Genomic DNA, 25,967 nt, shown 5'->3' on the forward strand with positions numbered 1-25,967 from the left:
GAACTATCATGCCTAAGAGGAAATGATTAGGACATCCAGCACGTGCGATAACTTAGGATGGGTGGGGCTTATCATGTCGAAAAGCGGGGCAAATTCTCAGAATGTGGCTCGTTCCCATTCTTCGTCATACTGAAAGTGGCGAGTACTACGCGGTGCTCCAGGAGAAATAACAATGCGTATATCAATTTCCTGCAACACGCTACTCATAATGATACTGGCGAACCACAGTACATTATATTGCTTGACTGCAGCACATCACACCAGAAACGGTACGTTCAGATTATGGCTCACATCTGTGACCGACGGCCACCCTTCCAGAAGTAGAGACTACTAGGCTAAGATAATGTCAAACAAATTGATGTCATTTTTATGGAGTTTTCGAAGGCGTTCGACAAAGTATCACACGGTAAACTATTATTGAAATTACATAGTCTGCTTAAACATTCTCAACTTGTTAATTGGACTTCAGCGTACTTGACCAATCGCCACCAGTTTGTTGCATTTAAAGGCCATCAGTCTAACCAACTACCAGTGCAATCAGGTGTCCCGCAGGGCTCCGTCCTAGGGTCCGCTCCTTTTTACCTATTTATATAAACGACATAGTAAAAGACATCTCCGTCAAAATAAAACTGTACGCAGACGACTGTGTTCTCTACACGGAAGGTAATGATCAATCGGATCAGGTGTTGTTAGACAATAATGTCACGTGGTCGTGACGTCGTCGAAGGCAGCAGTCAGCACGTCAGAAATGAAACTCCTTATTTGGCCGATCTTGTGGCCGGGAAACTGAAAGACAAACTACAGCAATGCACTGATAGCGGCGAACAGGGCGTCGACCGTCGGTCAACTGACAAGCAGTGAAGCACGTCGGTATTTAAACATGTGCCGTCGAATGTTCCAGCGTTATCGCTGACTGTCGCGCAAATTCTGCAATAAGCTCGAGTGTGCGCGTCTTGCGCGCAATCTTAACAAAACGATCTACAATGATCGCGAAGGTTCTCGAACAATGAGGCGCAGTTCGCGCTGGGCGTTGCTGACAGTCTTTCTGGGCCAAAACCGAATACAGCCGAAGTGATAATAAGAAAGGCACATGGCAATGCCCCCCTCTGAAAGAGCATCGTCCCGATGCTTAAAACAGAACACGGGGGGAGGGGGGCAGTACACGCAACAATAAATTACAAGAATAAAACAAGAACGTACAATAAACAATAAGCAAAAGCACAGTCCTGTGATTCACTAACGCGTGGATTATGGCTTGAGGCGCACGACATTGATGACTTCAGGTCGCGCACGGCGCTGCTGAGAGTTCGTAATGCCGTCAGGGACAACCTCGTAGTCGAGCGCGCCAAGGCGTCGAAGTACCCTTTATGGTCCGAAGTATCGTCGAAGAAGCTTCTCACTAAGTCCCCGTCGGCGTATTGGCGTCCATACCCATACACGGTCACCGGGTTGGTATTCCATGTGGCGTCGTCGAAGGTTGTAGCGGCGGCTGTTAGTCGTCTGCTGGTTCTTGATCCGTAGACGCGCGAGCTGTCGTGCTTCTTCGGCGCGCTGTAAGTAAGCGGCGGCGTCGCGATTTTCTTCGTCGGTCACGTTTGGTAACATGGCGTGTTGTACGCGAAGGTCACGTACGGAAAGATGGCGTCACATGTCTTGTGTTCGACGTGGACGTACATGGCGAGCATGTCGGCGATGGTCTTATTTAGACGCTCGGTGAGGCCATTGGTCTGCGGGTGGTAGGCGGTGGCTCGTCTCGCTGGGAAACTGAAAGACAAACTACAGCAATGCACTGATAGCGGCGAACAGGGCGTCGACCGTCGATCAACTGACAAGTAGTGAAGCGCGTCGGTATTTAAACATGCGCCGTCGAATGTTCCAGCGTTATCGCTGGCTGTCGCACAAATTCTGGAATAAGCTCGAGTGTGCGCGTCTTGAGCGCAATCTTAACAAAACGATCTACAATGATCGCGAAGCTTCTCGAACAATGAGGCGCGGTTCGCGCTGGGCGTTGCTGACAGTCTTTGTGGGCCAAAACCGAATACAGCCGAAGTGATAATAAGAAAGGCACGTGGCAATAATTTTCAGTGTGTTGCTTCATGGTGTCAGCGGTGGCAGGTGTATATAAATTTCGACAAGACTGTTTTTATGCGCATAACTCGAAAGAAAAAGCCCTTAATGTTTACGTGTAATTTTAGCAATGTGATTTTGTCTGAGGTGTCCGAATACAAATATCTTGTGTTATGGATATCAAACAGTCTTAGATGGGATAAACACATGCGTTACGATCCATCTAATGCTTACAGAAAATTATTCTTTTTAAGGAGAACCCTAACTTTGGCTACCCCTGCTGGTAAGAAAATTAGCATACAAATCCATTGTCCTACCAGTCTTAGACTACGCTGCTATAATATGGGACCCCTATACAAAAGCTAATATTCTCAAGCTAGAAATGTCCCAAAGAGAGCCATACAGTTGATTTATAACGATTTTAGACGTAGCTCAGTGACTGAACTACAAGCTCGCGCCAAGCTAAACCCTTTTATGCGAAAGAAACCGCTCATCACGTCTAAACTTCTTGTATCAATTAGTTAAGGGGCACTATACATGGATTTAGCGAATGGATTTTCATTTTCCTCCGGTTATTCAACGCGTCAAAGGCATGGCTAACAATAACACCATTTCGTTCTCATAATGATTCTTTCCAGTATTCTTTTTTCCGCGAACAGTCAGAGACTGGAATAACCTTAGTAGCTACATTATTCAAGCAGATTCTTTGTCAGCATTTTCATCGCTCCTTGATGACTAAACATAAATGGCTATATTCATAGCGACTGTATTATATCTGTGTTGCCTCTTTCTCTATTTTTTGCACATTTTATAAGGCTTTGTTAAATGACTGAACCTAAATTTGTGTTTTTCTAGTGTCTTTTTGTATTGCTGTAACCTTCGCATGTACATATGTTTTGAGTGCCATTATGTTGCATTTTCTTTCATGTACTGTATTCCACCCTGCTAAAACCCCGATAGGGGTTGCAGTACGAATGAATAAATAAATAAATAAATAAATAAATAAATAAATAAATAAATAAATAAATAAATAAATAAATAAAGATACTGTTGTTGTTTTCTTTATTTGGCAGCTTTCGATCTAATAACTATAGCAAAATGCGTTAGTGCCTTCGAAAAACAGGAAATAATTACTGGTCATTAATTTATTTCAATGCGTCCAGTTCATGACGGCTTCGAAGGGCAGTGCGCCATCCAAGAAAAAGCTGATGACTATAAATGGGACCATTCGGAGGTCGGTAATCACATATTATGAAACTGGAGAATTTCCTGTGTTATCGTGCACATCTACACAATGACATTCCTGCTGAAAGCTGACTGTAGTAAGCATCGATGGTATAACAGGGAACAACTACTGAGATTGAAGCACTAGTCTCAACAATGGCAAAATAAATCATGCCTTAACTGTCATCGAATGTGGAGAAGCAGATGATGAATAAAAAAAAACGCCAGGCCTTTGCGGATAGCGCAGCACAGTTACAGCGAAAGCTAAAAGAGCGGAATTTCCAGAGCCAGTTATAAACTCTCTTGTGTCTACTAATACAAATACACTAGCAGCGTACCCACTACGCCACAAAGCACAATTTTTGTGAAGTTGGGAAGCACCCACAACGACATTATTCGTCATTCTGCGGAGAAGCGAGGTACCATCTGTAAGGCATCATGTGCATTTTGTTGATGCGACGGTTGATGATGACGAAGAATTATGACTGAGCCCTTTGTAATGGGTTGTAAGCTTTAAAAGACACACTAGTTAGGTAATTCGCATTGTGCGACGCCCGGTCGTTATTGAACTCTTCCACCACGCATACGTCAACGTGCGAAAGAGAGAGAGAGCGAGATAGCGAATTAACTTTGTTGAGACCTTGAGGAAATGAATCATGGGAGCCTTATGGGCTTCCTTGGCAACCAATAGAAGTGCACTGCGAGGAACCCACTACGCTATAAACCATCATAATTTTTGTGAAGAAGGGAAGCAGCCACTATGCAATTTTTCGTCATTCTGCGGAGAACCATGGTACCCGCTAAATACCTGTAAGACATTATGTTCACTTTCTTGATGCTGTGGCTGATGATGAAGAATTACTGGCAGATCCCTTTGTAATGGATTGGAAGCATTCAACAACCCTCTCGTTGCGCAATTCACGTTGTGTGACGCCTGGTTACAGAATTCGTGTTGTGGTACTCCTGGTTGTTATTTTACTCTTCTACCACACTACATTACATACGTTAATGTGGTTCCTTCCCGACATCAAGCCTGTAAAGGTTCTTTTTGCAAAGCACGATCAAGCACCGGCATGGCTCCGAGGTAGAACACTGGGCTCCCACCAGAAGGGCCTAGGTTCAAACCCCCGTTCCGTACCGGATATTTTTTCTCATTACGTTTTTTTCTTATTTCGAGCGATAGTGGTTACGGACACGGCGGCGGCGGCGGACAACTACGGCGCCAAAATCAGCCTTTGTTGTGATCTCATAACAGCTTTCGCTGTAAAAGATTCCGGTAGATCCCACCCATTGCCGGAATATACTTGATGCGAAGCAGTCAGCGAGCATATGCCTCATTTTCTTCTTTGAGCCAAGCGCTGCGAGATGGATTGATGTTTTAGGGGCGAAGCTCCTTAAGGCGACACCCGTTCGCCCCTCGTAGTCGTAGTAGTGCGTAACCAGTCGTAACGCTAGTACCAGATCTTGACCTCCAAGGTGGTGCCGGTGGGAGATTTTTTCCTGTGCGTTGTTGAACAATAAAAAATTCGCAGCGTGCGCGTTAACTAAAAGCCGAATTCTTCTGTCTCTCATTCCCAATTAGCAGCCATTGGCATGTTCCAGTAGGAAACTTTGGTAGAAGTAGAAGTGTAAGTGTTAGCTAAAAGCCGACTTCTTCTGTCTCTCATTCCCATTAGCAGCCATTGTTTACCTCCAAGGTAGTGCCTGGTGAGATTTCTCCTGTGCGTGATTAAACAATAAAAATTTTGTTCAAAACGCCGTTGATTGATGAAATAAACCAACGAAAGACGCCAGATGTTTTCTAAAAGCAAAACGAAAGAACGCCAGATGTTTCTAAAGCAAAACGAAAAGACGCCAGCTGCTTAACGAAAGACGCCAGATGTTTTCTAAAGCAATGGTTTTCTAAACAATGAAAATTCACAGCGTACATGTAAAATTAAAGTGAGCTGCAAGTCGTCATAACTCATCGAACCTTTAGTATAAACGCGCCCGATCTCACGTCGGTGATGATGTACTGGGCAGAATTCACGGAAGATTCACGGTTTACCGATGAACCTCCGCAGCTTCGCCCACTCATCATCATTCACTCCGTGGATAGGCTGTGATTTTGTTGGGAAATAAAGTAATTGTGTGTATGTCGCGGGCTTAATAGGCACATTAACCACACTTGCGCTTAAAGGGTAGCGCATGGTCCGACGTAACGACTTCACTCACGTTAGTGCGCCGCAGACGCCATTTTTATTGAAACGAAGTACACGCTACACCGTGATGATTCGCATATCCATAGGCGAGCGCACAGGAAGGGCCGATGGAAGGGAGGGGGGACTGTATTTCACACTAGCGAGTTCCGCCAGTATGCGGTCGTCTGTCTGGCGTTCGGAATAATTCTATGAGCACTTCTATGTTGGCTCCTAACATAATTGTAGATCCTTCTTAGCTCGTCCCCATCAAACAAAATAAGAGGTATGGATAGATCCGTAAATCTTGCCAATCTTATATCCGCTCTCCCTGTGTCCATCATTCGATCGAACATTTTAGGGTGCTTCGTTTCAGACGACTGTTTTAATTATCAACATGTTGCGGAACGATTCATCAACGTTGCACCAGTCATCCAAATGCCCTTTTCTAACAAGAACAAACCTGCACTTGTCTGGTAGGTGGGCCTGCAGCTAAGCCCTCGTTGTCTTCAACCGCAGCCACTGCACCCGCACAACAGGCATAGCAAGGCGAAAACGCGTACTTCCCACTCACCCGCATCTGAGAGAGAGAGCAAATAGGAATAAAAGAAAGGCAGGGAGATTAACCAGGGCTGAGCCCGGTAGGCCACTTGCACGCTCCGCAGGCTCGTTCACCTCACGAATCCAGATTCTACACCACTAGGCGGTGCCGGAGCATACCGCCGCAAGTAGTCGCTCCATCACTTTCAACGACGATGCTCGCAATAGACGGCTGCTATCAGCAACGCTTTGCACGTCTTCACCGGTTTTCGTGCGGAAATTGGTGAGCCTGTCACTGCAAAATGGAAGCTGCGCTTTCGTTCGCGTTGTGGAACATTTTGGTCCTTAATGTGCGTGCGTTGTGTCTCACACTGCTGTACCGAGCACGTCGTTACCTCTGGTGAACCAAGTCGATGGCTGCAGAAGTCGTGCGAACTTTGGTATCTATGTCGTCACCTCTACGAGATACACAAGCTTCGTGAGCCATGGATCGAGTTGCCCTGGAAGATGCCACGAATACGTCATGCCAAACGGTATTGTGGCATTCTTCGATGCTCTACTACCTTCTTTTTTTGTTTAGTTCACCATGGTAGTTGACTATATCTTCGTTATATTAGTAATGGGATTTCAGCTATTCACTTCCTATCGCAGCTGTTTCCGCAGAGATAACGATAGGAGATGCGGTGCATAACTTCGCAAGGTTACAGAATTCGAGCCTTCTGTTTGTTTTCAGTAGAACCTGTATGGCCCACAGTATGTAGATTTATTATGCTTTTCTTTTCCTGCGTTTCATGCAAACACTTCCTTGGGGGGGGGGGGGGTAGTCGAATTAGCTAGAACATTCGCGTAAATTGTTGCACTTTACGCATGTATAAAGGCCCTCCCCCGTAGTTATGCAATTTTACCTTGACGCGGCTGGATAAACGAAAGCCTATGATTTTCCCATTGGAATATAAAACACACCACCTGTGACTTCCGCAGCTGCGTAGAGATGACGCACCACGTCTCGCGTTTTTGTACGATCACGGCACCCTCAAACGCTACGTTTCTTGCATTGCATTAAACCGCGGCCGCACTGGACGAAAAACTGCGTTCCCTCCAGCGCGGTCGCAGCTAAACGTACTAATCCACTGACTATTTTCAGACGAAACAAATATTTGGACCATAGCCCGAGCGCCTCAGGCTTGCAATACGATTGAATCAATCCGATAATTTTTAAGAGACGTTACTGCTTCGCAGCGAGGCGATAAATCATGCGCATTTGACAGTGGCAATTTTTCCCCCCTGTTCTTTATTTCTTCTCATCTCTTAATCCCTGTCCCTTAGAGTAGGATAGAAAACGGATGACCGTCCGCATGACGCACCTGTCTTTCCTTCCACCTCCTTCCCACTGAGGCGTGCGCCGTTTGTGTTGTATTTTTCGGTTAGCGAAGCCGTAACAAACACATATGTTTTACTTCAGCCAGACTGCTTTCTCACGTTCTGTCTCAGAGGAGAATCAAGCATATCTGTTAAATTCTTAGTCGCTTCCCAAGTTCTTAGCTCGTGACTCCAACTGTTTTACCTAATCACCACTTCACTGTGTGTGGAAAAAGCCGTTGTGTTTAAGACAGGAGCGTTCATGCAGGCTCTGCCTGCTTTCAACATTTCCACTGAAGCAGGCGCTGATACGTGTATACGTGCCGATTCATTTTAACTCTATGTAATGTTCGGCCTCGATCTATCTTTCACAAGTACAAATTGCCAGGCATGGTGCTTTTTTCCACTTACTAAGAAAATGTGAATGATTTGCAAAAACGCTTGGCCGCTTGCAATGAGCTTCACGCGTTTGTCGTTGATGGTGGCGTTCCTACGACTACACTCGTTCTTTACGTCGCCCTGAACGATCACCACATAGCACGCAGAGGTACCATAAAGAAATTCATAAATTTTACTTCCGTATTTACCTGCAAGGGCTCTTGCATGACCAGCTGCCGGTCAATAAAAAAATGATGTTCTTTCGCGCAACAGTAGCATGACCGAGAAAAGCGAGGTAGTTTTCGGTAAACTCGGTTATGTGAAGGCACGCTTTATAAAAAATTCTTCGCATTTATTAATAAAGTGTAGGAGTTAAGCAAGCCATGCCGAACCTAAGAAGTATGCCGTAGAATGCTGCGGCATTTTCGCGGTATCGCCTCCGCATAGATTTCTCTTGCGTGCGTGCGCGACGCAAGAAGAGCGAGACAAGGTAGGAGCGCGTTATCTGATTATAGTCGTCGAGTCCTGAAGCCTGGCTTCGCGTAGGGTACTTCGAAGGCGGCTGGATTCCGACTTATCGTTGCTGTGTCACGCACGCGCCGCACGCTTTGTGGAAGGGCAGTTACCGTGCAGTGATGATAGCTGTACGAACAACGGACAATATATAAGTGCAGATATCCAGGCGTATTCAGCTATCATTCAAAATGGTTGTTTCCGATAAGCTCCCCGAAATGACGTTTTTGGCACAATTTCTTCACGTACTGTGTAACCTAGCAGAGTAGGTAGGCTGTTGTTCCACACAGAATTTTACCGACGATTACCATGCTACCTAATGCGAATTATGAGCGCTGCTTCGCGTTGGGCAAGGCGAACTGTGTTTGAAGTTTTGGCTTCTCGCGAGGTATTGAATACGTCATAAATCATAATTTTTATTGCGATAGCAATCATATGGACAGTTTCGGCTGGTTTTAAATGCGAATGCATTTCTTAGTCGAGCCAACGTTACTAGAACAAACTCAGTTTCAAAGCTTCGTATCTCCGCCAGCGGAGGAGGGTGGTCCGAACGGCGGTCGCGAGAACTAGCGGCGCTGCAGTTCCGTCTTGCGCTACTATCGGCGCGTCGTCTGCTGCCACGGCATAACGCTGCGGTCGCCGCGCAGTTGCTCGCGGCAACTGCGCGGCAACTTTCTTACTGTACTAGTTAAGTGGATACCTAGGTGGATATGCATAAGGTCGTCTGCACGCATTGGCCCGCGTGCGTTGTTCATTGATTGGCTAAGAATCGATGTTCGGTCTATATTGCCACGCCCACTTCTTGTTTTATTTTGATGTATTCGGGTTTGACCAGCAAAGACGGTTATCAACGCTCAGCGCTGTCCGCGAAGCAGTGTTCGAGAAGCTTCGCGATTGTAGTAGATCGTTTTGGTAAGATTGCGCGCCGCACGCGAATGTTCCAGCTTTGTCGAGAGATAACGTCGCCACCAGCGATATCGCTGGAAAGTTCAACAGCGCCTGTATAAAAGCCGACGCGCTTGACCGCTTGTCAGTTGATTGACGGTAGACGCTCTGTTCGCCGCTATCAGTGTATTGCTGTAGTTTGACTTTCAGTTTCCCGGCCACAAGTTCGGCCACATATAAAGAGTTTCATCTCAGACCTGCTGACTGCTGCCTTCGTCGACGTCATGACCCTGTGACAATATTTGAGCTGTCTACATTGCGCTTAACTTCCAAGCATAGGAGTTTCTAAGCGAATGAGGGTTTTCAGCGTAATTTTTATAACTACCACAATTTTAGCCGCTGCCGTCTTATCTAGACCAAGAACAACCCAGCACGTTTGTAAAAGCCTATACAAAGAAGCGTAATTAATCGAGATACAAAAACGTCCTAGAAAAACAGTATACTCATGTCGTCTACAATTTATTGAAAAAAAACTTTCTCGAAAAACATCACCAATGCTTTGCAATGTTTACAAGACACGTTTTCGCGACGGCTAAAGAGATACTGACCCGAAATTGGAAAATTTTACGAGAACTCGGTAAATGAAATCTCAGTGTGCGATTACATCGAACAGATGTCGTCTCTGAGCAATTTTTTCAGCGGATAGTTGTATTTTCGGTGCCTCATCTTTCTACGTCGCCTCCTTCTACGGTGCCTTAAAGGGCCCATCACCAGGCCACATAGCAAATTTTAGTTAGGCGCTGGAAGTTGTTGTGTGCCGAATGAAGAGCAGTATGTCGTAAGAAGTTTTCAAATCGGTTCATTACGAGCTGAGAAAAACAATAATTTGTAGCGGCGCAAAACCATGATGCGAGGAGGCGAGTTTCAGACCCTTGCCACTCGCCCCGTGTAGCCTTAGCAAGCCAAATCCCTTCCCTGCCCTCTTCACTTGACACATATGCATGAACACGTGATGCGCATGCATGGTCACGTGCGCATGACGTGCCCGAGCCAGCCCGAGCACGCGACCGGCGTTGCACGGCCGCTACCTTCTTTCTTTTTATGTAGCGGCCGTGGGCGTTTCGTCGGCGTTCTCTGTGGTGTACTGCTTGTTTCTGCGGGACGGGCATGAAAGTTGAGATATTTGTACGGGCACGAGAGTGGCGGTATCATGCGCCAGTGCCGCATTAACGTTTACTTGGACGCGGTAGAATAAATGAGCATAAAGAGTGCTCGAACGCGCCAGACATTACTTTCGTTTCCAGGGCTGGCGTCTGCTCGATGCGCTAACCGCGGGGACACGAACGCATAGGAAAGGGAGGCACATTAGCCCCGCATCTTGCTGCAATTCACGAAAAAAAAAATGAAATAGACGCACACATTCTCTTTGTATGTCTCATTATTTCTCTCAAGCTTTAGTAATATATTCAAGCAACAAATTACACAAACTACATATGTCGTGTCAAATAATTATCGCAGTGTCACGTGCTACTGTTGGCGACGTCAGAGCACAGTCGTCTACGTAGAGGAGCGACCTCACAGCACTACCATCTACGTAGGGCCATTTTCTCATGTACGTCATCCCCTCATTCTCTAAAGCGCGCGCCCGCGAGAGGAAGGGCAAGCAGCGTTCACATTGAAATTTGACCCATTTGCGCGGCGCGTAGCGTTGCAAATTTTGGCAGACGTGATCGTGAACGCCCAGTGTATGCATTGCGCTCGTTAGCTCAAAATTGCCGAACCTGGTGAGGGGCCCTTTAAACAATTCGAACAGATCGGCCGTGGTGTGAGCACCGAGCAGTTATTCGCGCGTACTCTGTCGCTAGAAGAGTCGTCAGTATTCAACTTCAGTTTTTCAACTTCACCGAGCAGATGTTCCATGCCCGCAGCGCTTCTTACACTGTACGACAGCCGTTTGCGTTTCGTGCTGTCGCCGTTCACTATGTTAAACTGCTCGTCAACTACAATTATCTTTTGCACAAGTAAGTCTCCGTTCCCGAAGCAAAGTGTGGGATTGGGCTAGTTGCTATTAAATTATTAAACTGCTCAGAGCAAAAAAATTTGACACGGTACACATAGAAAAGACGAGGACCAGCGCTGGTTCTCGCCTTTTCTATGTGTACCGTGTCAAATTTTTGCGCTGAGCAGCCCGTTCCAGAGCCGGCGAGTGTAAAATATTCCGCACATATCTTGTTCGATACCTCGTCGTAAAATCTCTCGAAAAACCACTGCTTTGAAGGCATAGCGACAGCTGAGAACTGATCGAATGTCAGTGTGATGCAACTCTCAGTCTCGGTCGTATATAGGTAATCGCCGGCCTTTCGTTTTGCTGTTCTATTTCTGGCGGCTCCTCCAAACTGGGCACTGAGCTTTCGCGGGACGCCGTGCGTTTTGGGGGGGATTTGCGCCTAAAACCCGAACATTTTGGCTTTGAAATCTGGGGTGGAAGTGCTGGAAACAAGCGCGGCACGGCACCGGGCGCGAGTTCCCACATTTCACGTGCGATCAAAACTTCTTGTCCCGCAACGACACCACGATAGTGCTTTACAATGTCGTCACTCTCAAAATGAACATCACAGACCTTGCATTTCGCAGTAAGCTTTCTATCTTTGCGATGCAAAGCTTGAATGGCGTAGGGTCTTTTGGAGGTCCGAAAAAGTGTCGTGAAGCGGAGTCGTCGTTGCGGCGCAAAGCAAGTCGGCATACCGCACTGTGAATCTGTTCGCCCTCGTTACGCTTCGTACATCATGCACGTGTCTTCGTACAAGACGCTAAGCCTGGTCAAGAACTCGCAAAAATGACCAGCTAACAAAGCGCAGACGACGCTGTAACCCGCGCTCGTACATCGGCGGCGCCGATCACAACAAGCGCCAGCCGCGGGAGCTAGACGTGACTGCAGCGCCACTAGTTCTCACGACCGCCACGCGGACCGCCTCTCCGGCGGAGCTTTTAAACTGAGTTTGTTCTAGTAACGTTGAGTCGAGCTATGTCAGGCGCCGTGCGGCGTCCGCGATCTCTTTGCTCCCGCCCCCTTTCTCATAGCAACAGCTGCGAGCGCGCGCGCTCCTCCTCGCCCCTAGCAACCGGAGCAGGTGGTGCGGGCGCATCAGCGGAGAGTGAGTGGAGAGGAGGAGCGCGCTCGGGCGCGTGAGGGCGCTCGCATCGCGGGAGCTCCCGCGTGTGTGGGAGAGTGTGGGCGAGGGCAGGCGCGTGCTTTGGCGCTTCTCCTGTCGGCGGGCGCCCCACTCTCCCGTTCGTCAAGTGCAACGATAACACAAACAGGTGTTAAATAAATGGTTACCCTACAAATCACCGTCTCGTCATTCATTATATAATTACTTCGCCGCACACTCGCGCCCAAAGAAATGCATTCGCATTTCCTCACGATTTTCTTCGGGGAGGTGGGGTGCATTTTTTTGCCGTCGCCGTCGTTATGCTGCGTATATGTACAAGTATGTATATATACATCAAAATCCCAAAGAAAATAAATCAGGAAAATGCTTCCGAAGCGCGGAATCGAACCAGCGACCTCTCATTTCGCAGCGCGGTGCGCTAAGCACTACTCCACAAAACGCAGATCACTCAGATAGCTAACGACGAGCGTTATATACACACCTTTTAACGTTTGCATTCCTCCGAGACGGCAGGCGCTTATACGCGTTTCTTATAAAGACGCCGCTCAGCGTTTTTTATAAAGACGCCGCTCAGCGCAGGAACCGGCGCCTAAGAGTTGCGCTCTCAAAATAAGGCAGCGTAAATTTCCCGGTCTCGAAGAATCATCAACCTTCACTGTCGGCCATGCATTTTATTAGACTTTTTTTTTCGAGACAGGCGCTCTGTAGATTATGGTTTTTCATAGATTTTGTGCTGTTAGGGTACACCAAGAGAAACGGGCTGGAATTCACAAACGCCTTTTACGCCGAAGTTATTCACAATAACATTTCAGGCAATGTTCGTGCTCAACATGTTGTTATCCAAGCCCGCTAACCAATGGAAAAGCGCACTTTTAAACAAAAGTTTTGTGAGTTCGGCGCATTACTTTTTAGGATTGAAGGATGGTGTACTATCAGCATTATCAGCTAGAACGCCGAATTCATGTTTGTGCAACGAGAACTTGTATTGTACGTATATTAATGTGAACAATTGAATTTCTAAAGATACCTTTTCTATTAAAAATTTAGTGTCATGCACACGTTGCGCTTGCGAACGGCATTGAGACGCTATGGCCTCCAAAACATTATTCCAGTGTTCCAGCTCATACTGCTCACTACTATACGTGCTGTCTTGAAGTATTTGCGGCCACCTTTGCTAAAAAGAGGCACGCCTGTGAAATTATCTTTTCGTTGTTTTGCATCCTACTAGTTAATGAGTCATATGCGCACTGTGAACCTAATCCGTTGTGCGACGCCACTCACATTCCAAAAGGCGTTATCACGAAGCAATTCGTCTCCATTGAAAAAGCATCGACATTTGATTATGTTGTGAAGCCCACACGTGCCTCTACGACGTGCACTCGAATTGCGGCTTCTTTTACAGACGGTGGCACGTTTCATCGAAGAGTCGTGAAAGGACATTTTACTGCATGAAAAAGCAAACAACCAGCTGGGGGTAGCTAACCGGCCTCAAATGGAGATATACAGTTAACTGTGGCATTTGGCGTCCGACGTAACATTTGTCATAGGCACGGTGTTCGGCAATCATCATTTATTACACCCATGGATGGAAGACGTTTTGCTGTATTGCGTAAGTGGAATAAAGCGGGTGGGGGGGGGGAGGGGGGAGTGAAAATATTGACGCATACATCAACCAAAGTAATTATTTCACCGTCCTAAACGGGTTCTTCTAAAATTATTTCTTCAAAACGCTGCAGAATAGTGTATCCACCCACACTAGTGGCCTGTCCCTCCGATTGCGGGACGCACACGCACTACCTTGCATTGAAATATGGTAAGAACTGGTGTCCTCTTCCATGAGTTGTTTACGAATTTTTAAAATGCAATAGGTTACAAGCTCAGACGTTGTAAGCCTATGTAAAATAAATAGCAGAAACAAAATTTTCCGTAAATAAAACGAAGTCATTGGCGAGGTAATGCCTGTTCGTTTTATTGAGCGAGACGTGCATTTAGCTCACGACCAAGATTATTTGTGTACCTGAAATAATGCCTTAATGCAAAATTTATATAGTTTCTGTTAATGTATACAGTACGAGCGCTGTCTAACAACAGTCGGCACCAGTTGTTAGACAGCGGCTCGTACTGTGTCCTTTTCGTACTGTGCTCCCTCGTCTTTGCGCCGATTTTTACAAAATGCATCGCTTCCAACTCGCCCACCTCTCTACCTTACTGTATACTGCGTCTCTCGTATATCAAAATCGTTTCATACCAATTTTGCCACCAATTTGTATTATGCAGTAAATCCAATTACGCCAGACCATAAATGACTTACGTTGACTGAAATATTCTGGATTCAGTACCCATGTACAATTATATCCATTCATGCTATGTGCTGAGTGTTTCATATTTGTGAGGCTATGCACCCCACGATCGCAGTTCCATTTGGTGTGCCGGTGTGTGTCACATCGGTCAGAACCTTACCTAGTGTATGAGAGCCCAACGTATCATCTAATAAGACGATAGCTTGTACTCCGATATACGGGCATGATGAAGGCAAAAAGCAATTAGGCTTTACTGCTGTTCATTTCCTGAATCTATGAGAGCACAAACACGTCTCTTTATGGACGTGAAGCCCGTAAACAACCAGTCTTTATCACTCGTGTGCAAGGCAAGCGTTAAGAATTGACATGATGCCCTAACGTTATTACTACGCCCATAAGCGCCGTCACCACGTATGTGCGGTATTTTCTTTCCGGTCTCACGTCTAGATAATGGGGAGAAACTTTGTATCTTAAAACGGAGGTAGGAATAGGCTGAATATTTTCACCTACCAACACCTGTGTTCATATTTCGGTCACTAAATAGTTGGATGACGTTACTCATGGCAGAGAGATTCCGAGTGTGTATCTCCTTGTGCCGCTTTCTGAATTCCACAACTACTGACTTGCAATGACACGGGAGCTCCAGCAGCTAGTATTTCTTCAGCGCACTGGCAAGTGGCTTGTCCCAGAAATGGTGTAGTTACAAAGAAAGGTTACACTATAGAGATGTCAGTTATTTTTTTCCTTTTGTGGCAATTGCGACGAGTGACACTCTTTGTCGATCATTTACATCCGGTTTTCGGAATATTCAAGAAAAGTGTTCTAAAATGTAAGTCTGGCTCTAAATTGATCGTTTTGGTTCAAGTTAAGAAGTATATTGGGTACATATGACATTTGAGTATAAGTTTACTTAAGATAAGGGCCACTTAACTGTCATGATCTAACGAAGGTTAAGTGAGGCAGTGTTCATTGAAAGAGCAGGCGACTTTCTTGTGAGCAGCTGGGATTGTTGCGGTACCTATCTGAGCTCATCTCAACTACGCACTTCTTTCTAAGTGCCTTCCGAGATCCGCTGCGACAATGCGACTAAACACAATGTTAACCCCGCGAATACATCAGAGACGGCAATCGCCGACGTGCGAGTGTTCAGGCACGTAAGTGAAGGATTAGGTTCGCCTTTAATATTTCTTAGTATACTGCCGGGTGCTTGCAATAATGCTTCGGAACTGCGGAATCAGGCCTTGGGTATTGTGCTTTAGATAGGCTTGCGTATGCGCGCATGTTTATGAGAATAGGGTTCGTTCTCCGTAAACCGAAACGGACGTGAATAGGGCTTATATCACCGGAATAATAATTCTCAGGATTTAACTTACCGAAACCACGATATAATTATGAGACACAGTAGTGGAGGGCTCCGGAAATCTAGACCACCTGGGGTTCTTTACTGTACACCTAAATCTAAGTACACGGGCCTCAAGCATTTTCGCTTCCATTGAAAATGCAGCTGCCGCGCCGGGATTAGATCCCGCGACCGGCGGGCCAGCAGTCGAACGTCATAATCACTAGACCACCGTGGCGAGTTGTGCTTGTATCACTAGCTGAGATGCCCAAGGTCAGTTCATATAAGCATTAACGGTGGCTTTGGCACTAAAATTATTAGACAGATTTGTAATAAGGGACCCACAACACTGCGTACGCAGTCGCCTTGGGTTGCCGCCACTGCGCATGCGGCATACGCTAACCACTCTCTTCGTTAGTGTCCCTGGTCCCATATTTTTCGAAAGTAGCGTGTACACACATGTCGGCTACAAAGCTCGTTTGCAATAGGTCGGTAAATTCCAAGCGCGAATATCCTGCGTTTGGGTCAATGCAAGGCGAACCCTATTCTAAACCATCTATGACGCGCTTACGCAAACTAAGAGAGTAGGTAGAGTAGGACGCATGCGCAGTGGCGTCAATCCTAGACAATTGCTTTCGCATAACTCTGTTTGCTCAATGACAAAACTCTTTAATAACGTGCCCGACAATAGAGCGCACCTTGTGAACAGCGCAGTTGTGCTTGCGGCACGGGCTTTACGTTCAACTGAACAAACGACCTTGTCATTCATATAAATGTGCGTTTCCAGAAATCTGCGCATTTTGCTTTATGCGCGTTAAAACGGGCGGCTGCTCATCAACATCACAGGATATAAGCGTTATTTGAAATATGTAGTTAAATAGTTAACTGGAGATCCCTACAACACAAATAAAATTGGTTTTAAGATCATGTGCGACTAAACACCTTTGATTTCACATTCTCGATCCCATTGCTTGTCGACCAATTAATCTTTAACGCATTTCAAGTCATCCATGCCAACGGGACAAGTAGATGAGCCGTGTCGACTACAGTTGTATTGTCAGACTGGATACAGCGCCCGTTGCACTCTGCTAAGGCATTGCACGAGATTACCGAGTTAGACATTACCGGCTTCTTTCTGGATTTGTAATGAATGGCAGCGTTCGGCCTGGACGCTGTGCTTAAATTAAGCACGTTTAGTTGCAAATCCGGATATCGAAATGCCACTGCAGCAATGTGCAAGTCTCAGCCCATTCCACAAATGCTCGCTCTGCATTCTATTTCTATCCGAAGCTTCTGGTCGAAGGAGTTGTAGTGAAAACACAGAATGCATGGTTGCGTGCAGGCTTCCTTTAAGAAATGCTCACGTAGGTTGCAGTGCGAAGAAAGTCTGCAGCGCCGCTAATGACCGAGATCGCCGAGAAATTCTTTCTTAACGAGATGCACAGCATGGTGAAAAATGTGCTTTTGTCCGGTGCGTGCTTCCGTTCCACAGCACGGAGATAGGCTGACTGGCAACGTTTGTGACAGTTCGCATTTGAACCTTCTTCCTCATTACAACCCCTTCCCCCGCCAGCTTAAAAAAACTTAAAGCGTGCTTTTCCATACGACACTAACTTAGTGGCGGCTAATGTAATGCCTTTCTTCAAGCATTACAAAAAAGAAAATGCTTCCGGATAATTCATAAAACAATGGTCAAGTCGTCGCGCTTTTTACTTTTAATAATAGGAAACTTACAAAGCATTCTTTTTTGGCTTCATTTTCCGTTGGTTTTTTTTGGGGTGTGTTTAGGAAAACGAGCTCTCATCTATTCCACTTTTTTTTTCGTTCAGTGTAGATAAATGCTTTATTCCACAGTTCCAGTCAAGAAATTGCTTTAAGATAGCTTTGATCCGGTATTCGAGAATTTATTGCTCCTTTCCAGTTTGTTCAGAAGCAATTCTAAATTTATATTTGTGAATTTATTTAGTGCATGTTTTTATGCCGATCTCAGGGTAATAAATGACAAAAATCATTTTAAACTGCGCGTTCTAGCAACTGCTTGAAGTGCGGGCTATCTTCAATACCTTTAAATCTTGTTTGAATTCCAAACCATCGCGTTTTGTGAACAAGTTTGTATATACATGAGCCACTGCATTCACGCAATTTGACAACGGTGTTTTTAAGGCTTTCTAATTCTTGTGCTTTCCTCATATGTTCTCGGGGGACGACTGCAGGCAATTAGAATTCACATCTGTCTAACACACGGAACAAAGTTTTGTTCGCCTTCAGTTAGAAATGACACGCGACACTGAGCTCTTGCGCATTTTTAAGCACATTCTTATTCCTGCTTTACGTGGTCGGAGCCGACTACTAGGCAATGGGGAGGGGCGCTCAAAAGTTCCCAGGCCATGCTGCCATAGTATTGCATGGGCTGGCGGCCTGGGAACTTTTCACCACTCCTGTACATACCCGCGTGAAGGCACATCCGCTGTTCAGTTTGCAAACATTCTTCCGAACAAATGTCAAAATCATCGTCACTAATTATTCCGTACGTTGAAAAAAAAAGAACTGATGATGATAACAATAGTACATGTTGTGTAATTTCGACTGCAGGCTTATGGGTAGATGACTCAGTACCGGAGCATGGCCTGGAAACTTTTGAGCGCCCCTCCCCATTGCAAAATACGGCAAGAATACGTCCGAAAGTTTTAAAGCCAAAGTAAAGGTAGGATACTTAAAAAGAGAGATTTCAAACAACATAGACTGTCATAAGCAGACCGGGGGAGATGTATATATAGATGGCACTCCAACGCGATAGTTGTGTAGGCGCGTAATTATAGAGCGAAAATGCTTTTAGCAAAGCGTTAGATAAAGAAATGCAGAAAGGGGACGCCTGGACACGCACTTACACCCCTCTAATTATAGCCTCATTTATAGATTTTTGTACGTGGGTACAGCCGTGCGCGTTTAATTCCCCGGACATCCAAATCAATAGAAACTAAGAACAGCAGAAGGTGGAGCTAGTTAGTAAGTATTCGTTACGAAAAAGTGTGGGCGTGCCGACAAGGACGCAGGGACATTCGTCGTCTCGTCTTTTTCTACCGTGTCCGTGTTTGTACGCCGATCCATTATCGCGATCAATACTATACTCGGCGACAACTTTTCTTGGCGGAACTGTGGAAGCTACAAAACCAAAACGCATGCCTGCTACCGCGCCAAAAAATAGCACTTAAGTTCACTGATAATTTTCTCATTTGCCTTGCTGAAATAAATGCTGCTTTATTTATTATGAGACACAAACAGTGACGGGAAGTCCCAGGTAAAATTCAGTTATTCTTCACTTTCAAAGAATGCCTTTCTTTTCTTTCTATTTATTAGACAGCATCACCGTTTCAGCAAGCCCGTTTTCCAAAGTAAACGTGAAGTTCGTGAAGTAGTGGGATAGTGTGCGCCCTCAAACGCGCTGTTTAGTTCTCGAAGAAAAATATACTCGTAATATGACATTAAAACGTACGCTTAACAATCAAAGTGTTTCTCCCATTCCCATTTTTCGTGTGTATAATTTTCTAAACGAGTTAGCAATGCGAGCGAGAAAAACCGAAATCTGCGGCAAGTTGCCATACTACTTGCGGAGCAACTCAAATGTGCGGAAGTCCCGCCTGCGTAGCCTTCGCTCCACTGTCAAAATAAGTTGTCGCCGAGTATAACTGCTCATTCTGGGTGGCAAAGTGCACGTTGAAAGGTCGTGGGAACCAGAAAATGAAACAGGTATTAGACTCACACGTATAGACTTACAGAAATACCCAAATAAGTGGACGGTGAAGCACCCTCTGTCGTAGCTCAAGTGGTAGAGCACTGGGCACGTAATTCGAAGGTTGTGGGTTCGTATCCCACCGACAGAAAGGGTGGTTTTTCATCCACTTTAATTCTGTTTACATCGTTACTGCTGTAATACAATTGAAGACAACAATTATTGGCCCCTATTCTTTCTCTGGTCTCAATTTTCTGATGGATTCATATGCTTGTGTCAGAAAATCGTCACGTGAAGCGTTTTCCAGTGTCGCAGCACGTTCTTGTGCTCGTGAAAATAATCGCGCCTTTGTCAATTCTTATGAGCATTGAACTTATAGGAGGTGTTGACCTTGAAGACGAGGACAAATTCATTGACTTAAATGATCACCGCAATACAGCATGCGCCTTGGTGAGTCATATATGTGACCGAGATAGACACTGTCTAAATGTGTATACAGGTTACACGCGAAGTGTACGAAGAAACAACTTCCTCAATTGATATTTGATTAGCGCTAAGCTGCGCTTCTTTTTTGCCTACTTTTTGAGCATTTCGTCCATCATGCCAGCGGTTTAGCTCGTTTTCTTAGCTTAGTTACTTTCCATGTCGTATTTCCCAGCATTAACCTCTCCTGGCTTACTGTCTTAATTTGCGCCATTGTGTATACACTTGATCACTTGCCTGCTATTAACTACTTATACAGTTGCGCCAAGTTCATCCTTAGACCCTATACAGTTAGCCTCCTAAGCGTACGCATGTTCTCTTTTAAAAAATGGGCCAGTTTGCACTAAGTCGCGCTAATCTCGGCACAGCGAATCTCGGACTCATAACCGCTCGTACTCTCCGTCGACCAACAGGTCCAGCTTGGAGATGCGTGGAATTCCTCCTCGGTAGTACACAGCCACGGTATGCACTATAGGCGATGCGCAAAGCGCCGACGACGCCATCTGCCGCCATGGCTCGGAAGCGCTCGCGGGGCCCGGCGAGCAGTGTTCCCGCGAGCGTCTATACGCGAGTGCACGGATGGATGTTTTTCATCGTGATTTAACGATTCTGGCGGGCCTCAGCGCTGTCGAAAAATACCTGCTGCGTTGTCGGCTGCTCAAACACACACAAAAAATCGCCAGGAACGCACATCTACAGGTTTCCGGTGCTATTTCATGAGCGAAAGCGACGGCGGCGGTGGATTGCGGCTGTACGACGTAGAAGCTAAGCAATCGCGCTTTGTTTACGGCAGTGTTAGAACGATTACCGTGTTTTTATTTCTTCTTTTTTGTCGCTACGCTTTCAGCGAACGCTACTACGTTTACATTTGGTCGCCTCGCCTGCATTGTAGACACTACAATTCACATGAGGTTGTTATTACTGATAAGACGCGATACCTTGGCTCACTTGAAAAACGAATGGCGCGAAGCGCAATGCGAGAGCATGTAGGGCAGGTGACGGCTCCTTTAAAAAAGCGCCGTGGAATCACACGTGTGCTGTACGAAATCGGCTGCATTCTACCTATTGATGGCACTGGAATGCGATCATCGGTGCAGAATGTTCGCTGTGCGCTTCTGCACCGATGATGACAAGCTTATCGTTTATTTTTTCACAAGTTTGTCGTGCTGGTTTCAAAGTTTTACCAACGCTGACCCTTCGCGTGGCCGACCCTGTGAAATCTATACGCTGGTGCGACAGCGCTCCCTCAAAATCCACTATATCAGCACATGGCACGTAAACGAAGCTACTGTGTCGAGAAAAAACATTGGTTCACGCGTCAACGCATGCAGGCGTTAGTGATCGGGACGTTATAAAGAAAGCGGTGTACTTACGATGAGCTCCACTTCGTAGGAGAAGCTTGTTGTCGATTGTCTGTGACAAACACTTGTCGCGTATGGGGACATTGTCGTCCCACACAGCTGTGACATCGGACGCATGTCCACTATTATAAAGTGCAGCTCCTTTGCGCACACTGTTGCCGCAAAAGTAATTATCTGGAACGCGCACAACCGGCGAATCGCACGCGCGCAAATGAGGCGTCTGCTACGCGACCCGCGAGCGGTTCCAACGGCCGCCGCTACGCGGCTTTAAGTGGCGCCCCTATAGGCGCTGCGCATCGCGGATAGAGCGGAGGTTGCGCGCCATGTCTCTGTCAATGGGCGTGGACTAGTTACTGCACATGCGCGGCTTAGCCAGATGGCACGGTATGTGGTCGCTAGACGACATGATGCTTGCTTTTCCTTCTTTCTATCTTTTATTCTCTCTCTCTACATCTTTTTTCTCTACATCTTTTTTCTCTACTTCTTTCTCTCTCTTTCGTTGATGGTCTCTCTGTCTCTTTCTTTTGCTTTCTGTGTTGAACTCTATTTCTCTCGTTCTCATTCTTTATGCGCTACGCTTTACTCTCTCCCCTCCTCCTTTTACTCCTCCTTACCGCCATATCTCACTTCTTTATGATCACTTCCCTTTCCCACGCCTTTGCTACACTTACATACAGGGATATGCTATGCTCTGCTAGCGTGCATGAGCCGATGAGGCGTGACAATGTTTTTAGACCACTTTGTGCATGTGGTCTCGGGTTGGTGAACCTGTTTATTAGACAATTCGTGTCTCGTTGTTTTTTCTATTTTCGGGACTGTGCTTATCCGCTGCTTCGAGCATTTTTACAAGTGAACATCGTCGATGTTTTACCAAGTTTAGTTGTGTCTGCTAAGTGTGCCTCGCCTTCTATTTGCAAGGATCCATGCGTGAAGTGTATAAATCAGTGCATTTTTGACAGTCAGATTCTCTAATGACTATTTACTCTGTAGTTAAAAGAAAGATCTATATAATGCCATCTTAAATATCTTATTTCTTGCACCTTTGTACCGCTCACTATATGTTGGATTGCGTGGATACGGCGTTCTTGTGCGTTTGAAGAAAATGCCTATTTCACCAATGTTCAAGACATTCTTCCACAAAGTGCATACACAGATGCTGCATGTAAATGCCTGGTTAAGCAGCAAAGGCATCTTTGTATCTTTAGTTAATTGTCGCCTCTGTGAAGTTGCGGAAACTATAGAATATTGCTTCATCAGCTGTAAAGACGCCATACTCTTTTGTGACGTTCTACGAAGGAGTTTTAAAAAGAACTCGATTTAAATTCTTACAGCATACGTTATCTTCTGCCACCCAAAAGCAATTCTATGCCTGTTGACATGCTCTTACAATGGGTATGCACAGTTCATGTATAACTCGCATGTTATACAGGCATGCGGAACCCATGGTGTCATTGCGGTTGCATTTCATTCAAATGGCTCGTGAGCTAAAAGACTTTTATCAACAATTACAGTTTCAACCAGACTGGTATCCACTCTTCATGAAATGTACTGCTTTATTACCTTTTTAGGACACAGAGTTATCTTAGACATCTTTCTGTGTAACGTTCGTTGCTCGCTTCTAGAGGCCGCCTTGCGTATTTTGTTCGCTATATCTGCTGATTACGCACATTTGTTATAAATACACTGTAAAAAATTCACCGTAGTTTTTACGGTGAAAGTACTGGCAGCTGATGCTGCCAAGCTTTTACCGTAAAAAAATTGTGACCCGTATTTCTAGTTTACGGTATGCATGCCGTCTATATAATGATATCGTGTAGAAAAAATCTAGCCACTGTTTTTTCACTTCACAGTAATTTTCCAGTAAAAATAGACCACAACCCGTAAATGCTACGTTGCGCCAATTTACTGCTTCAAAATGTGAAGTGTAAATATGCTGTCAGGAAGACAATGGAGTGGAAATGGGCAATACTGCTATTTATTAAAGTTCTCCACACACCTGGATTCTGCATTTGGCATATGTCCATTCCAGGCAAAAGAAATAAGATTATCATAATCTCTTTGGAACAGTTTGATCCATCTTGTACTTCTTTAGTCTTCACAAATCTGCAAAAAAGAAACAAAAGAGAGTAAGACAATACAATATTGTGCTCTTCGTGGAGAGACTATATAACACTACCTACCATGGGACTTTTAGGCTATGGAGGAGGAGAGGAGGAGAAGAAAAACGGAAAGACAGGGAGGTTAGCCAGTTCTCAGACCGGCTGGCTACCCTGTGCTGAGGAAAGGGGGAGGGGGAGTGAAAGATGATAGAAAAGAGATGTTACAAAAAGAAAAAAAAAGAGCAATAGTACGATAAACGACACTGCTTAAAGTCTGTCTATGAGATTAGTTTTGCGCAAAAAGCGCAATAACGCTTTCAAAGCTTTCCGTGCCGAGGATGGTTTCGGCCAGTGTCCTAAAATCTTTTCCTCCGACAGTGGACGATTGTCAAGTCTATTTAACGCTTTGGACAGTTCTTCTCTTTGTGCACTGAAGCGAGGACACTCACAGAGAAGATGGGCGATTGTCTCCTCGCAGCTACAGTTGTCACATGTCGGGCTGCTGGCCATTGCAATTCGAAATGAGTAGGCCTTCGTGAAGGCCACCCCGAGCCACAGGCGGCACAAGAGCGTCTCCTCAGCTCTAGTTATTCCCGACGGAAGACGGAGCTGTAGATTCGGGTCCAAGTTGTGAAGACGGGCGTTGGCAAATTCCGTCGAGTTCCACTGTGCCAGGTTTAAATTACAGTACTCAGGCTGTTAGTATATAATGAGCGGCCACAGCAGATTATAGAATTGAAAGAGTAGAATGATTTCAGACATTGATCTTCTCACGGCACCTTTATATGAAAGAATAAATTGGTTATAAAGAGACAGTTGTCTGAGTACCTCAGTCTGTGCTTTACTTCTATCATCACCCTTAACGTTTCCGCTCTGAAACAAGGCATCTCCAACTTTCCTTCTATGAACCGTTACCAAGTAGCTACACCAGCCTCAGCGCTCTAGATTTCATAATTTCAGCTTCCCGTGTCCTTTATGTCTCCACTACAACACTTGCTATTGCTTCGAATCCACACTTTCATCCAAAGTGACGATCTGTTTACTTTTTGCACTTAATGCACTGTCCATTCATATATTTTTCTTGCTTTCAACGACTATATAATTACCAGCATTTATTTCATAGTTTTCGGTTCTCTTCCGGCCCTTTCATGCTAATTTTTCATTTAATCTCGAATACATCTATTATCCTGTCCTATATAGTTGAGTAGTGGCAAGATATAGCTTTTGCAAGCTTTTGTCCTGACAGATACTGGAAAGCCACGACTATGAGTACCAGCGAAGTGTATTTCACGCGATTCTTAGCTTCTTCATTATTTCACTTTTATTGGCTTAGTTAATGGTAACTTCATGGCCAAAGCAAATGAATCTATTTATCAGTTCTATTCTTTCATGTCTTAGCGTTAACTGATGTTCTATTCTTTACCAGTTGAACATTAGGTTTTCTTCAAACTCCTTGTTAGGACCACCCTAGTGTTTCACTTGTTTTTTGTTTCTCCATCATCCTCTGAAGTTGTCTCGTGATTCAAATAATAAAACGTTATCATCACAAAATTTCAAATCGCTCAAAGCTTCACTATATATTTTTATTTAAAAACTCTCCAATTCCATTTCTCTGATGCCTCCTGTAAGTATACAATGAATACCATTGCATAGGTAGTCGCTCTATACCTGACACTTTTGCTAATTGCAATTTTCTCACTTTTTCAAGGGGAACTTAGCTTGGGGCACAGTCACAATAGATATTTGACATATGCCTCATCTGCAGTCTAGTTGCAAAACGATGACCCCCTATTTACATTGCATGAAGTCCACAAAACATTTTGCCTTCTAAACAGGTAACCCAGCTGCTCTCAGCCACTGCACATCAACTACTGTCAACTTCTGATGAGTGTAATGAAATCGAAGTAGGTGGACGACGGTAACAAGACTATGTCAGTCAGTCAGTCAGTCAGTTTATTTTCCTTAAAGACCCCCGGGGGGGTATTACATAAGGGGTGGGATGAACATGTTCACATAACAAATATATTAAGTAATACATGGGTTACAATTCTGTACATTTCTTCGTATTTTTACAAAACATACATATAAATTAACGCACTTAAACTTTATTGAAAACAAAATCATACTCGGAGGCTACTTGACAGAATATGGTCAGTCACGTGTTGTGCAAATAAAGATGGACATGTTATGTCGACAATGGCAGGAGGGAGGTCGTTCCAGTCTTTTGCCGTGCGGAGAAAAAATGATGCTGAAAATGTTGATGTTCGAGCACGCATTAGTGAAACCTGCAGTGGGTGGCTTATCCTGAGCGATATACGCGCTGCGGGTTTGATGTAACA

General features: G+C 45.2%; 1 protein-coding gene across 1 annotated transcript in view; it reads left to right on the forward strand.

Moving 5' to 3' along the window:
* The window catches only part of LOC119394942 (uncharacterized), a 43,879-nt gene extending 18,366 nt beyond the window's left edge, over positions 1-25,513 (forward strand). The window contains exon 3 of the mRNA XM_049416023.1: positions 25,464-25,513. Coding sequence (XP_049271980.1) covers positions 25,464-25,513 — 50 coding nt within the window. The remainder of the gene's footprint in view (positions 1-25,463) is intronic.
* Positions 25,514-25,967: the final 454 nt, after the last annotated feature.

This window comes from Rhipicephalus sanguineus, chromosome 5 (genome assembly GCF_013339695.2).
Source record: "Rhipicephalus sanguineus isolate Rsan-2018 chromosome 5, BIME_Rsan_1.4, whole genome shotgun sequence".
NCBI lineage: Eukaryota > Metazoa > Arthropoda > Arachnida > Ixodida > Ixodidae > Rhipicephalus > Rhipicephalus sanguineus.